The sequence below is a fragment of the Stegostoma tigrinum genome, chromosome 7 (assembly GCF_030684315.1).
Source record: "Stegostoma tigrinum isolate sSteTig4 chromosome 7, sSteTig4.hap1, whole genome shotgun sequence".
Lineage (NCBI taxonomy): Eukaryota > Metazoa > Chordata > Chondrichthyes > Orectolobiformes > Stegostomatidae > Stegostoma > Stegostoma tigrinum.
In genome coordinates this window covers 42,458,774-42,474,770 of record NC_081360.1, presented here as the reverse complement: position 1 = coordinate 42,474,770, position 15,997 = coordinate 42,458,774, and the positions used below count along the sequence as shown (strand labels likewise).

Genomic DNA, 15,997 nt, shown 5'->3' with positions numbered 1-15,997 from the left:
AGGCCAAACAGCATCAGAGGAGCACAAAAGCTCACATTTCGGACCTAGACCCTTCATCAGAAAAGGGGGCTGGGGACAGGATTCTGAAATAAATAGGGAGGGAAGGGGAGTTGGACTGAAGATGGATAGAGGAGAAGATAGGTGGAGAGGAGAGTATGGGTGGGGAGGTAGGGAGGGGATAGGTCAGTCCAGGGAGGACGGGCAGGTCAAGGGGGCGGGAAGAAGGGATAGGCGAAAGGAAGAACAGGTTAGGCAGGCAGGGACGAGCTGTGCTGGTTTTGGGATGCAGTGGGGAGAGGGGAGATTTTGAAGCTGGTGAAATCCACATTGATACCATTGGGCTGCAGGGCTCCCAAGCGGAATAATGAGTTGCTGTTCCTGCAACCTTCGGGTGGCATCATTATGGCACTGCAGGAGGCCCAGGATGGACATGTTGTCTAAGGAATGGGAGGGGGAGTTGAAATGGTTTGCGACTGGGAGGTGTTTACTGCGTACTGAGCATAGGTGTTCTGCAAAGCAGTCCCCAAGCCTCCGCTTGGTTTCCCCAACGTAGAGAGAGCCACACTGGATACAATATACCACATTGGTGGATGTGCAGGTGAACATCTGCTTGATGTGGAAAGTCATCTTGGGGCCTGGGATGGGGGTGAGGGAGGTGGTGTGGGGGCAGGTGTAGCACTTCCTGAAGTTGCAGGGGAAAGTGCCGGGTGTGGTGGGGTTGGACGGGAGTGTGGAGCGGACAAGGGAGCCACGGAGCGAGTGGTCTCTCCGGAAAGCAGACAAGGGTGGGGTTGTAAAAATGTCTTTAGTGGTGGGTCGGATTGTAGATGGCGGAAGTGCCGGCGGATAATGCATTGTATCCGGAGGTTGGTAGGGTGGTATGTGAGGACTAGGGGGATTCTCTTTTGGCGGTAATTTCGAGGGCGGGGTGTGAGGGATGTGGTGCGGGAAATGAGGGAGACACAGTCAAGGGCATTCTTGACCACTGCAGGGTTGGGGGGTATGTTGCGGCCCTTGAAGAACGAGGACATCTGCGATGTGCAGGACTGGAATGTCTCATCCTGAGAGCAGATGCGGCAGAGGCGAAGAAATTGGGAATACGAGATGTAATTTTTGCAGGAAGCTGGATGGGAGGAGGTGTATTCCAGGGAGCTGTGGGAGTCGGTGGGCTTGAAATGGATTTCCTACCTGCTAACCTCATCCAGCCCCTTGACCTGTCCGTCCTCCCCGGACTGACCTATCCCCTCCCTACCTCCCCTCCCATACTCTCCTCTCCAACTATCTTCTTCTCTATCCATCTTCAACCCGCCTCCCCCTCTCTCCCTATTTATTTCAGAATCCTCTCCCCATCGCCCTTTTCTGATGATGGGTCTAGGCCCGAAACGTCAGCTTTTGTGCTCCTAAGATGCTGCTTGGCCTGCTGTGTTCATCTAGCCCCACACTTTGTTATCTAAGATCTGGACAATATTCAGGCTTGGGCTGACAAGTGGCATGTAACATTCATGCCACACAAATACCAGGCTATGACCATCACCAATAAAAGACAATTTAAACAGTGCTCCTTGACATTCAATTGTATTATAATGACTGAATCCCCCACTATCAACACCCTGGGGTTATCATTGACCAGAAACTCAACTGGACTTGCCATATAAATACAGTGGCTACAAGTGCAGGTCAGAGGCTAGAAATACTGTAGTGTGTAACTTTCCTCCAGACTCCCTAAAGCCTGTCCATCATCTACAAGGCACAAGTCAGGGTGGTGATAAAATATTCCCCATTGCCTGGATGAGTGCAGCTCCAACAACACTCGAGAAACTTGACACCATCTAAGACAAAGCAGCCCACTGGATTGTCACTATATCCACAAGTATCCAATCCCTCCACTGCTGATGCTTAGTAGGCACAGTGTGTACTATCTACGAGATAGTCTGTAGAAATTCAACAATGATCCTCTGCCAGCGCCTTCCAAACACATGAATACTTCCATCTAGAAGGAGAAGGGCAGCAGATACATGGGAACACCACCACCTGCAAGTTACCCTCCAAGCCATTCACCATCCTGATTTGGAAATATATCGCCATTTCTTCACTGTTGCTGGGTCAAAATCCTGAAATTCCCTCCCCATTGTCGGTCAACTCACAGCAGCAGTTCAAGAAGGCAGCTCACCACTGCCTTCTCAGGGGCAACAAGGAATGGGCAATAAATGATGGTCAGCCAGCAATGCCCATATCCCACAAATGAACTTTTAAAATCAGAATTTTTTTCACCCAAACAGCGGTGAGCCTGTGGAATGCTCTACTAATAGAAAACAGTTGAAGTTCAAACAACTAATGTTTTATAGTCCTTAAGACTAAAGGGATCAAGGATATGAAACAAAACATCAAAATTCTGAACTTCTCAGTTGTGGTAAGTGCAATGGGACTTCAGTGAGGTAACAATGCACACTTTTCAGGATTTGTCCAGTCTTGATTATTTGGAGGCCTAAGATCTGGGCTGTTATTAACTAATCCTGTCCTGCTTTCAACATATTACAAGACAGAAATTGACTGACAGACAAATCTTAGCTAGTACCGCATTTGCAGCAGATAGCAATCATCACACAAATCGGTGGCACATGTAATTTTCAAAACTGTAGCTACGTTTAAGTTGAAGAACTCAAAATTAACCTAATGAATAGTACTTTTGAATTTTTTTGAAATATATACTTTAAAATAATTATTTAAAGGCTTGAAGCATACATACCCATAATGATATGCATTGCTGCTGTACCTGGATGTTTAATTCCATGCACAGAAAATGCCAAGATATTTGTGGAACCTGAAAGATATTAAATATATCTGAGTACAAATAATAAACAAAACACATATATAAATTTAGTAAAAATTATATTATATATTAATAATTTCTACAATCGTGAAACCGTTGAGGTTGGTTGGCTTGCCGAGCTGGTTTGTTGTTCTGCAGACGTTTCGTTACCGTGCTTGGTAACATCCTCAGTGCAGCACCGAAGATGTTACCCAGCATGGTAACGAAACGTCTGTGGAACAACAGACCAGCTCGCTGAGCCAACCAACCTCAACACCCACAACCTGATCTACAGATCTACTCCAAAACCTTGGAGTTGTGAAATCATTTATTATATATTATGAGGACAGGCAACTAGTTTCACTTGCATTTCAGTTCAGTGGAGATATCATAGCAGTATGAGACTGAATGGCTGATTTTCAATTTCAACCAAAAAATGGCACAATTTGCCTGCTCAGTGCAAATGAAGCCTGGAGCTTAATGCTGACTTAGCCACAAGACATCTGATTTTGCTGACTTCATTTTGCTTCTTCAGTTTTGGGGCAGAGTGCACTTTCATAGCCAGATGCTTGAAAGAGTTTGTGTGCCCAGACAAGCCAAAATTTAAGAAAAAAAACATTTATCAATAACTAAATAAAAAACCGAAACAACTGCGGATGCTGGAAAGCAGAAACAAAAACAGAAATTGTTGGAAAAAAAATCAGCAGATCTAGCAGCATCTATGAAGAGAAATCTGAATTTATGTTTTGGGTTCAGTGGCCCTTCTTCAGAACCTGCTGCCAGATCTGCTCAGTTATTCCAGCAATTTTGGTTTCTGTGTCAATAACTAAAATGTGCTTGTTTTAATTTTGTTGCATGCTTTCCATTGGGTGTCAGTTGGCTCAGTTGGTTGGATGGCTGGTTTGCAATGCAAAAGGATTCAACACTATGTGTTCAATTCCGCAATTGTCTGAGGTTACCATGATGATGTATGGTGGCCCTCTGATTTAACCACCATTAGTTGTCTCTCTATAACAAGAAAGCAGTCCTGCAGTCTGGTAAAACCATGGTAACTTCATTCCTTTCCACAATCATCCATTTACTTACGTTTTTCTTTCCTAATTTACTTTAATTCAAATGATTTTTAAAAATGTATTTAATTAAATAAAGTTTTTATTGGAAACTAAACGCCATTGAAAGACTTTATATTTCCCTTTTTGGCTGAGACAATACACCTTGAAATCCTGAAGGCTACAAAGAAGTTCTTATTTTTACAAATTTCTTAATAGTTTCAACATTTCTTAAGTCTTCCTCAAGATTCAAAAAAAGTCTTTTGCAAATTTGGCATCTGCCACCTACTACCAACATCAGCACAGAGGCAGTCGGGAAGGTCGGAGAGTGTTATTTAAGTACTTACCTCGAAGCCAGCGGTCCTATTTGCAGCTGAGAGTGGCGGGAGCCGGGCGGAAGTGAGGTCGCAGCACAGAGACAGTTGGGAAGGTCGGTGAGTGCTACTTAAGTAGGCGTGTTCTAGGCCCCAGGTCCTACACGGTAGAGCCCCCCTCCCACCCTCCTCCTCTAACCTAATTAAGAGTCCACAGACTCGCAGCAAGAAAAAAGGGGGTCGAGAGAAGTGTCTGGTGAGAGAAGTGTGCGTCTTTGGCTCTGGAGTCTTGATGAAGAGGCAGAGTGAGGAGATTACACCACCGTTGAAGAGGGTGAAGACATGACTGCCAAGCTGATTCAGTGTGCTTCGTGCATGATGTGGGAGGTCAGGGACACTGATGGTGCCTCTGGCTCCTATAGCTGTGGAAAGTGTGTACACATTCAGCTTCTGAAGGAGCATGTTGCAGCACTAAAGAAAGAGCTAGATGACCTCAGGCTCATCCGAGAGTATGAGAATTTTCTGGACAAGACCTTCAGCGAGGTCATTATACCAAGGATGCCAGAAGAGAGAAGGGAGATGACGATGAGGAAGGAAGAGATGATTCAAGTACAAGAGACCCCGGGGGAAGTACCTCTCGTGAACAGGTTGACTCTCTTAGAAACTGTCGAGACAGACGACACTGCCAGTCCAAGAGGCGGACAGGTCTGCCAATCGAAAATTGGCGTGAAGGCAGAGCCGAGGAGGCAGACATCATGCAGAGCCGTGGTAATAGGGGAGTCCATAGTGAGAGGGACTGAAAGGGGTTTCTGCGGCAACAGGCGGGATTTGAGGATGGTGTGTTGCCTTCCTGGTGCCAGGATCCAGGACGTCACCGACAGAGTGCAGAGAATCCTCAAGGGTGAAGATGAAGACCCAGAGGTGGTGGTGCATGTCGGCACTAATGATGTCGGATAGAAGAGGAGGGACATTCTGCAGCGGGACTTCATAGAACTCGGAAGAAGGCTGAAAAGAAGGACTTCCAGGGTCGTTATCTCCGGTTTGCTTCCAGTTCCTTGGGCTGGAGAGGATAGGAACAGGGAGATAATGGACTTGAATGTGTGGCTGAGGAACTGGTGCAGAAAGCAAGGATTTAAATTCTTGGATCACTGGGATATGTTTTGCGCTAAGGATAAATTAGACAAGAGGGACGGGTTGCACCTTAATAGGTGGGGGACCAGCATTCTGGCAGGCAGGTTTGCCACTGCAACGCAGGTGTGTTTAAACTAAGTAGTGGGTGGGAGGAGACAAACTGGAAATGTAAGAAGGAAGTTAAAGGGAAAGTGAAAATAAGAGAAGTTAAGAAAGACAACAAAACCAACTGAGCAGAAAACTCACAAAGGGTTCATACAAAATGGCCAGGTGAAATAGGGATTGATTGGAAGGGTGAGGGGAATAACAAATTTAAAATATTATATATGAACGCACAAAGCACAAGAAAAAAGGTGGATGAGCTTGAGACTCAGTTGGAAATTGGCAGGTACGATGTTGTGGGGATAACTGAGACGTGGCTTCAAGTGGACAGGACCTGGGAAATGAATATTCAAGGCTATACGTGCTATCAAAAGGACAGACAGACGGCCGAGGGGGTTGGTTGGCCCTGTTGGTGAGGAATGATATTCAGTCCCTTGCGAGGGGGCACATAGAATCAGGAGATGTAGAGTCAGTATGGATAGAGCTGAGAAATTCTAAGGGTAGAAGGACCATAATGGGAGTTATCTACAGGCCCCCAAACAGTAATCTGGATGTAGGGTGTAAATTGAATCAGGAGTTGAAATTGGCCTGTCGCAAAGGTATTACTATAGTTGTAATGGGGGATTTCAACATTGCAGGTAGACTGGGAGAATCAGGATGGTACTGGACCCCAAGAAAGGGAGTTTGTGGAGTGCCTCCAAGATGGATTCTTGGAACAGCTGGTACTGGAGCCTACCAGGGAGAAGGCAGTTCTGGATCTGGTGTTGTGCAATGAACTGGATTTGATCAGGGACCTCGAAGTAAAGGAGCCATTAGGAGGTAGTGACCATAATATGATAAGTTTTAATCTGCAATTTGAGAGGGAGAAGGGAGAATCTGAAGTGTCAGTATTGCAGTTGAACAAAGGGAACTATGGAGCTATGAGGGAGGAGCTGGCCAAAGTTCAATGGTACAATACCCTGTCAGGGATGGCAATGGAACAACAATGGCAGGTATTTCTGGATATAATGCAGAAAGTGTAGGATCAGTTCATTCCAAAGAGGAAGAAAGATCCTAAGGGGAGGCAGGGGAGGCCGTGGCTGACGAGGGAAGCTAAGGACTGTATAAAGATAAAAAAGGAGAAGTATGACATAGCAAAGTTGAGCAGGAAGCCGGAGGACTGGGGAAGTTTTAAAGAGCAACAGCGGATAACTGAAAAGGCAATACGTGGAGAAAAAAATGAGTTACAAACGCAAACTGGCCAAAAATATAAGGGAGAATAGTACAAGCTTTCTTAGGTATGTGAAAAAAAAATGGTTAAGACTAAAATTGGGCCCTTGAAGTCAGAAACGGGTGAATTTATTATGGGGAACAAGGAAATGGCAGAAGAGTTGAATAGGTACTTTGGATCTGTCTTCACTAGGGAAGACACAAGCAATGTCCCTGTTGTAATAGTGGCTGAAGGACCTAGGGTAATGGATGAATTGAAGGGAATTTATATTAGGCAGGAAATGGTGTTGGATAGACTGTTAGGTCTGAAGGCTGATAAGTCCCCGGGACCTGATGGTCTGCATCCCAGGGTACTTAAGGAGGTGGCTCTAGAAATCGTGGACGCATTGGTAATTATTTTCCAATGTTCTATAGATTCAGGATCAGTTCCTGCGGATTGGAGGGTAGCTAATATTGTCCCACTTCTCAAGAAAGGAGGGAGAGAGAAAACAGGGAATTATAGACTGGTTAGCCTGATGTCAGTGGTGGGAAAGACGTTGGTCTCAATTATAAAAGATGAAATTACGAATCATTTGGATAGCAGTAACAGGATAGGTCAGAGTCAGCATGGATTTACGAAGGGGAAATCATGCTTGACTAATCTTCTGGAATTTTTTAAGGATGTAACTATGACGATGGACAAGGGAGAGCCAGTGGATGTAGTATACCTGGACTTTAAGAAAGTCTTTGATAAAGTCCCACATAGGAGATTAGTGAGCTAAATTAGGGCACATGGTATTGGGGGCAAAATACTGGCTTGGATTGAAAATTGGCTGGCTGACAGGAAGCAAAGTGTAGTGATAAACGAGTCCCTTTCGGAATGGCAGGCAGTGACCAGTGGGGTTCCACAAGGTTCGGTGCTGAGATGCAGCTATTTACAATACATATTAATGATATAGATGAAGGCATTAAAAGTAATATTAGCAAATTTGCTGATGACACAAAGCTGGGTGGCAGGGTGAAATGTGAAGAAGATGTTATGAGAATACAGGGTGACTTGGACAGGCTAGGTGAGGGGACGGATGCACGGCAGATGCAGTTTAATGTGGATAAATGTGTGGTTATCCACTTTGGTGGCAAGAACAGGAAGGCACATTACTATCTAAACGGAGTCAAGTTAGGTAAAGGGGAAGTACAACGAGATCTGGGTGTTCTTGTACATCAGTCAATGAAAGCAAGCATGCAAGTACAGCAGGCAGTGAAGAAAGCTAATGGCATGCTGGCCTTCATAATGAGAGGAATTGAGTATAGGAGCAAAGAGGTCCTTCTGCAGCTGTACAGGGCCCTGGTGAGACCGGACCTAGAGTATTGTGTGCAGTTCTGGTCTCCAAATTTGAGGAAGGACATTCTGGCTATTGAGGGAGTGCAGCATGGGTTCACGAGGTCAATTCCCCGAATGGCGGGACTATCATATGTTGAAAGATTGGAGTGACTGGGCTTGTATACACTTGAGTTTAGGAGGATGAGAGGGGATCTGATTGAGACGTATAAGATAATTAAAGGATTGGACACTCTGGAGGCAGGAAGCATGTTTCCGTTGATGGGGGTGTCCAGAATCAGAGGACACAGTTTAAAAATAAGGAGTAGGCCATTTAGAACAGAGTTGAGGAGAAACTTCGTCACCAGAGAGTGGTGGATACATGGAATGCTCTGCCCCAGAAGGCAGTGGAGCCCGAGTCTCTGGATACTTTCAAGAAAGAGATAGATAGAGCGCTTAAAGATAATGGAATCAAGGGTTATGGGGATAAGGCAGGAACAGGATACTGATTGTGGATGATCAGCCATGATCATAATGAATGGTGGTGCTGGCTCGAAGGGCCGACTGGCCTACTCCTGCACCTATTGTTTATTGTCTATTATCTCTGAGACTGTAATACTTCTAAGAACACAAAGTTGTAGCATGAATTTCTAACTTGGTTGAAGAATCCAGCCATGAGGTAGACACTGAAGACTTCAGAAGTAAACCTGAAGTCCTTCTGGTACATTTTCTTTATTGGTAAAGTCAAATTTTAATCTAGAATTATAAAACTGTCACCTGAAAAAGTTGTCCCTTTGGTCTCTTTTAAATTTTTCCTCTCTCTCCTTAAACCAATGCCCTCTAGTTTTGTGCTCCATTACCCTTGCCCTTGACTATTCACCCTGTCTATGCCCCTCATGATTTTATAAGCCTCCATACAGTCGCCTATCAGCCTCCAATGCTCCTGAAAAAATAGCCCAATCTATTCAGCCTCAGCTCAAACCGTTCAACCCCAGCAACATCCTTGTAAGTCTTTTCTGAACCCCTTCAAGTTTAACAAATCCTTCCTAAAGCAAGGAAAAGACCAGGATTGAATGTGGTATTCTAAAATTGGCCTAACCAATGTCCTCTATAGTTGCCACATGACATCTCAACTCCTACTATACTCAATGCACTGACCAATAAAGACAAGCATACTAAATGCCTTCTTCACTACCCTGTTGAACAACTTTACATTTATACAATTTGTCAACAGAAAACAATCTAAATGTTAAAATCATTAACCATGATATTTATTGCCACTCTGCTTTGGTTCATTGCTTGTGGTGCCAATATCTTGGTGTTTCACTGTGTAAAGTTACTGTCTGTGCTGAAAACACAAATTGTGAATCTTGATAAAAACTGAAAGAAATGTGGATGCTGTAAATCAGGAACAAAAACAGAAGTTGCTGGAAAAACTCAGCAGGTCTGGCAGCATCTGTGAAGAAAAAATCAGAGTTAACGTTCTGGGTCTAGTGGCCTTCCTTAGAACCCAGTTCTGAGTTCTACGGGAGGGTCATCAGATCCGAAATGTTAACTCTGACTTTTTCTTCAGTGATACTGCCACACCTGCTGAGCTTGACAATCTTGATGTTGGTTTTAAGAACAATGCTTAAGTGTCTGAACAAATGTAGAAACTCCAAGGTTCAAATACATAATTCCCTAAAGGTTAAGTGCAAGTTGAGGCCATAAATAAGGTTAGTGGTATGCTGTACTTCATTCCACCCAAGTACTTGATGACTGCAATGAACTTCAGCAAATTGGGAAGGAGTGCCTGCTGCTAGTAGTGACACCAACCTGAGGCCAGGAAAACAATGGATCCTATGCCACAGGTTGGGTGTAGGTGAAAAGGGAGATTAATGGGTTGATGGATGGGTGACAGGAGAGGGGAATAGCAACAAGGGTGGCTTTCAACTGGGCTTCCCCTCCTACCCTGGGCAAAGCTTTAGTATTACTTCAATTTCCTTTGTGGAAATGGCAATATGAGCATTAAGAAATTCTTAATTATTCTAAGCATATAAACTGTCTTTTTCATGTGGACTTCACAAAAGTATTAAAAACAGAAATTCCATATTCTGAAAAACAAAAAATCTGCATGCAACTTTATTTTATTTTGGGTGCTGAAATTCAATTATTTCATATTGAGCTGAATGTTTCATTGGAGAAACTGGGAATTTAACAGAAGTTTAAAAATGCTGGATGACTAATATGCCTACAAATAGCCTACAGATATTCTGTGCCCCAACGAAATGACACTATAGATATTTGTCAGTCTCTTGGTTCTCTGGGAATATGCCACATGCTTAAAAAAATGAATGCAGGTCCTACCTGGGTAGGCTCCACAACTGTGTTAGAGAGAGTGAACAGCTTGGGCATGGGAAGAGATGGGTAGTTAATTTTACATTTATGCCACTGTGAACATTCTCAGAGCAGCAAAAAGTGACACTGCTCAACATGGGCACTGATAAATTAATTAATATATTCATTATAAATAAAATCTAATTGCACCAATTTCAGCAGCGAAAGGAAAAGTCGATATCAAAGATACAATGGGGTCTCATTTATTTTCTCCCATTTGATGGCAATCTTTTCAGATAAAATCACGGTAAGACTAAATTGAAGACTCAAGACTTTAATAGTTCAGGTAAAGTATGACTAATGAATGAATCAAGCAGAAATTGTTTTAAAAATTGTCCTTGGAAGTGCGAGCACTTCTGCAGGACAATTAACTTAATTAACCAGATACATGCATATTCATAAGGCTGTTAATGTCTCCCTTTTCCAGGTGATGAATGTGTTGTAATGACTTTCTACTCAAGCATATCTGAAACTCTTAGAAACTAACTTAATACTAGCAGTTTAAATTAGGTTTTTTTCTCTTAATTTTCACTTAAAATAGAGCTAAGCAACATTTTTGCCCACAAAATTACTTGGCAAGTAAACAATTGTGAATTAAATGCTAAAAGTGTGCAAACTTTCATGTTCACAACCTGAAATATATACTCTTATGGTAGGTTGTTTCACATTGATTCATAAAGCTTTTAATTTGTTGTCAGCCTTAAACACAATGTATCTTAATTTTTTTTCCTTGCACGTCTATACATTACCAGACAACTGAGAAAGATTCTGCTTTGCAGATCTCAAAAAAAATTTCCTTTCAAATCTTATCTAGTAAAATATTTATGAAAAAAAGATTTAAGCTTCATTCTTTGAACCAGTTGACACTTTTAGGCTATTATAACACTAAATTTTAAACTGAAATGCTGCATTCAATGTTTTGTTATATACATAGCGCTTTTACATTCTAGTTAATAACAGATTTTACATATTCAGATCTAATAAAAAGTGTCTATAATAACCGAGGCAGCCACCATAATCATGCACCAACCCATTAGAAATTAAATGTGCAGGTTCACATCCTGATACTACAACGCTTCAAGTGAATAATTTTCCAGTAATCAACTTAATTTTGTTGATTATACTTAATAATACAATTAAACGTCTCACGCTTGCTTATTCTGTCTCATTTTATCTTTCCTCAGTATCACATAGCAAAGTCTAAGTGAAATTTGCACTCGATAGCCTCAAACGTTATACACACATAAGGATCAAATTATTATTAACTGGACGATGCTAATTACCTGAAATATTATTAAGGAAGGAAGGAGACTTGACTGACGCAATCTGTTATTGACAGTTCAGAGACATAGCCATACTCTGAATTCCCATGTGATTTGGGGTGGATGAATGAGCAAATGGTTATTCAAGGCTTCAAATTCACCCACTTATCATTTTACAGAATTGCACAAGTGATACATGTGAAGTGTTGGAGTGCAGAGTGCAATTAATTCAGGGGGACTTTAAAGCCAAAAGCTAAAAGCCAACATATATTTTAATGTCTGTAGCAGTTCAGTTAGGCAGCTAAGCTAGAAGGAAGAATACAGCAGATACTGTTAAGTTTTATTTCTCATATTACAGAGAAAATGAATTTCTATATATTATATGTATACATATACATACATATATAAACTGTATATATAATCATAATGTAGCAGTTCTAAAGTGATGTTAGGAATGGTAGTAGGAATCACCTAAAGTTTGGTGAATGGTGAGTTATAAGCACAAATAGCAATATGGGAATATGCTGTGACCATAATGAAATTGTGGCTTAAATTAAGAGGGATGGGTATATAAATACAAGGAAACAAAGTGTTCAGGAAATGAGAAGAGAAAATGGAGATAAAGTGGCATAATGATTAGGGAAGATGTATAGTTTTAAAGAGGGTTTTCCTCAAGGGGGTAAGGTCGGAGTCGATTTAGTTAGAGTTGAGAAGCAAAAAAGGTAAGACAACAATACTTTGGGCATTTCATCTAAAATTTTGTATTTGTTAAATGTATCCAAGGGATCCTGAGTCTCCTGGACCTGCAGTCTCCTGTCCTTTTGACAAATAGTTACCCAGAGGGTGAACAGAGGGAATTGGTGAGAAGTAACTGGAGGATTCTGGCAGAAGTTGGCTCAGTCACCACAAATAAAAAAGGAATTGTGCAGGGCCTGGTGCTTAGCAGGAGAAATAGCTTCCAACAGAGGGCAGCAGTAAGAAGCAACTGAAAAGAATTCTGGAAAGGCACTCTTTTGTCTGCTCAAAACTTGTCGGTCATTCAGAGCAAAAAGTTGATCACGGCTGAGTGTTGTGGACTGGCACATTGCAAAGTCTAGGACTGCAAGCTGAGGGATACACTAAAACATGGGGCAGCTACTGCCAAGGCACACTGGGAAAAGACCACTGTCTGAGGTCTTTCAGCCAAAATACAATGGGGGTCCATTCAGTTATCAGACCCTCCTGGTGTTTCAAACAGAAGCCTTGGGTGTGTTTGTTCTACACATGTGAAGACTGTAGTGAACTGAACTGCTCTAGTGACTATATATGTATATACAAGATTTCTTTATGAATAAAGTATGTTTTTGGAAAAAAGAATTCTGCGAGAAGTTGGTTCAGTCACAACTGAGAAGAGGATTGCACAGAACCCAATGCCAGAGAACAGTGAAGCCCCAATTGTTTACACTTCTGTAGTGTTTTCCTCTTTCTCCCCACCATGATCCAAAAAACAGAGAAGCGGTCTTAAGAAAATGGCTGTGACTTAGAAACAGCAGAACCTCAGTAGCGTGCAATATCTTGACAAGTAAAGATGGTAAGTAATAAAATGTGAGGCTGGATGAACACAGCAGGCCAAGCAGCATCTCGGGAGCACAAAAGCTGACGTTTCGGGCCTAGACCCTTCATCAGAGAGGGGGATGGGGTGAGGGTTCTGGAATAAATAGGGAGAGAGGGGGAGGCGGACCGAAGATGGAGAGAAAAGAAGATAGGTGGAGAGAGTTTAGGTGGGGAGGTACTTTGGGAAAGCTTGTGATGTATATGGCATGTAAAATGTGGGAAGTTTTGGATCCACAAGACATCCATGACAGTCACATTTACATGAAATGCCAGAGGATAGCAGTCCTTGAACAACGTGTGGCTGATTTGGAGCAGCGGCTCTCCACAGTGCACACCATACAAGGAGGACAGAAGTATCTAGAATAGTCTCACCTGATAGTGGTCACTCCACATTGTGACAAGCAGGCAGGAGGAACATAGAGAAGGCAGGTGAATTTGCCAAAAGGGAAGTAAAAGCAGGTTCGGGAAACCCAGAACTCTTTGAAGCTATCTAACAGGTATGAAATTTTATTTACTGAGCAGAAAGAAGAACTGAGTCAAGTGTAGATGTCTAGAGGGAAAACCACAATACCATGAGGTCTAAGGCTATTCTGGGGGGAAATACAGAGAGGCTGTTCGGCAGATTATTAAATAATCTTAAGGGGTGTCTCATTTGCAAGATAGCAGTAGTGGGTGAGTGACTGAATAGTTCAAAGGATGGACAGTCTAAATTGCAGCCAAGATCTTGATTCCTGTATGGTCTGTTGCCTCCCAGGTGCAAGAATTCGGGATGTAATGAAATGGTCGAGTAAACTTCTCCAAACGTAGGTTGAACAATCAATGGTTGTGATTCATATGGAAACAAACAACATAGGGAAGGATGGATGGAAGATGTGTAGGATCAGTCTCAAGAGGTAGCAAATGAAATGCAAGTCGTCCAGGATAGTATCTCAGAAATATCACCTGTGCCAAAGCCTTTACAATTTAAGCAAAGGCAGATCAGGGACGTAAATGTGTGGCTTGAGGGATGGTGTAGAATGGAGTGGTTTGGATTTTTGGGAGGTTAGGATCACTTTTGGGAAAGGAGAAACCTGTGGAAAATAAATGGGCTTCGCCTGAGCAGAAAAGGAACTGATCTCCTGGATGATAAATATTGTTGTGAGGGCAGATTTAAACTTGCAAGGCAGTTGATTAGTGCTTCTAGTTTTGTAAGTACCAGAAAGGGCTAAACATAGAAGATGGGAAACAGGAAAAAGAAAGTAGGAAGGCTTCAGTGTTGACAGTAAACAAAGAAATAGTCATCTTCCCAATGGCAAGAAAGAGGTAAGGGCAGGGTTAAATTGTATGCACACAATGCATGGAGTATAATGCCCAAAACTAGGGAATTGAAAGCAAAAATTGCTCTAGAAGCACTGACAGCATTTTAATTTGATTTAATGTAGTCATGTGTACCTCACACAGTGAGAAGTTTTGTTTCGCGAGCAGTACAGCAGATCATAGCAAACAAGGACACACAGATCATAGGGTGCTTAGACACAGCAAGGCATAAAAGATTATGATTATGCAGGAAGTGCATAAAGCAAGATCAATGTTAGAAAGATCAACATTATTTGAAGTTAAAGAGGTCCATGCAGCAATCCGATAACAGCAGGGAAGATGCTATCCTTGGACCTGTTGGTGCATGTGTTCAAGCTCCTGTATTTTATGCCTGAAAGAAATACAGCTCAAACTAGAACAGGACTGGATACAGGTATTTCTGCTATAATACTGGTTTTGTTAACATAAATTTGCTGTAATGCGATTGATAAATAGTGAACAGTCCTTGGATGATGCAAGCAGGGGGAGGTGATGACCTAAATGGTGATGACAATTTTCTTAAGAAGGGTCTAGGCCTGAAACGTCAGCTTTCCTGCTCCTCTGATGCTGCTTGGCCTGCTGTGTTCATCCAGCTCTACACCGTGTTATCTGAGGTGATGGCCTAGTTGTATTATCGCTGTTCTGTTAATCCAGAGACCTAGATAATAGTCATAATAATGCTTTATGGTCCAATGAGTGAAAGTTAGCATTATACGTTTGCCACTGTAGCAGACGGTCACACATTAAACTGGATGCCAAGCAACTCCATCAGATGCTTTGTGTTAACTGTTCAGTACACTAGAGCTACCAATGCACTACTTGCGCAACAGTGGGAATGCCTCTCAAACATCTTCCAAAGTTCACAGTTAAAACATGAAAGAAGCTAAAATATGCTATCACGTTGCTGACCTTTCAATTCAACTAGGAAAGCTTGGGAGGACACGATGGGGTCATGGTAATGTCAGAGCATTGTTAATCCTGAATTTAAGCTAACGGTCTTGGGAACATAGGTTTGAATCCCATCATGGAAAATGATGAAATTTGAAATCTGGAATTAAAAGCTAATCTAATGGCAACCATCAGTCAATTACTATAAAAACCTATCTGGTTTACTTTTACCCTTCCCTCCACCCACCATCCCCCCACAATACAAGAAAGAGAAAAAGGAAAAAACATCTGATGTGTTTTCATTAAAAGGATCCAAGAAGCAAGATGTTTCGGTCAAAACATCTCAGACATATATTGTTTTTCACCCAAGTATTTGATGAAATGGAAGCATTATTATTTCAGAACCTCTAACTCAAATGACATTCCTCTTACCAGCAACAGTAAACAGACATCCACAGTTCTGGGGACTGGGAAGACCCTAAGATATAGGAGCAAGATTAGGACATTTGGCAAGTTGAATCTGCTCCACCATTTCATCATGGCTGATATGTTTCACAATCCCGTTCTCCTGCCTTTTCCCTATAAGCCTTGACACCCCGACTCAAGAACCTATCTGTCTTATATATTCACAA

The 15,997-nt window shown here is 42.3% G+C and overlaps 1 protein-coding gene across 4 annotated transcripts in view; it reads right to left on the bottom strand.

The window, feature by feature from the left end:
* cerkl (ceramide kinase-like) overlaps positions 1 to 15,997 on the bottom strand; it is a 155,768-nt gene that overhangs the window by 13,528 nt on the left and 126,243 nt on the right. For all 4 annotated transcript variants that reach the window (XM_048535331.2, XM_048535329.2, XM_048535330.2 and 1 more), the window contains one exon: positions 2,747 to 2,821. In XM_048535331.2, the coding sequence (XP_048391288.2) occupies positions 2,747 to 2,821 (75 nt within the window). The remainder of the gene's footprint in view (positions 1 to 2,746; positions 2,822 to 15,997) is intronic.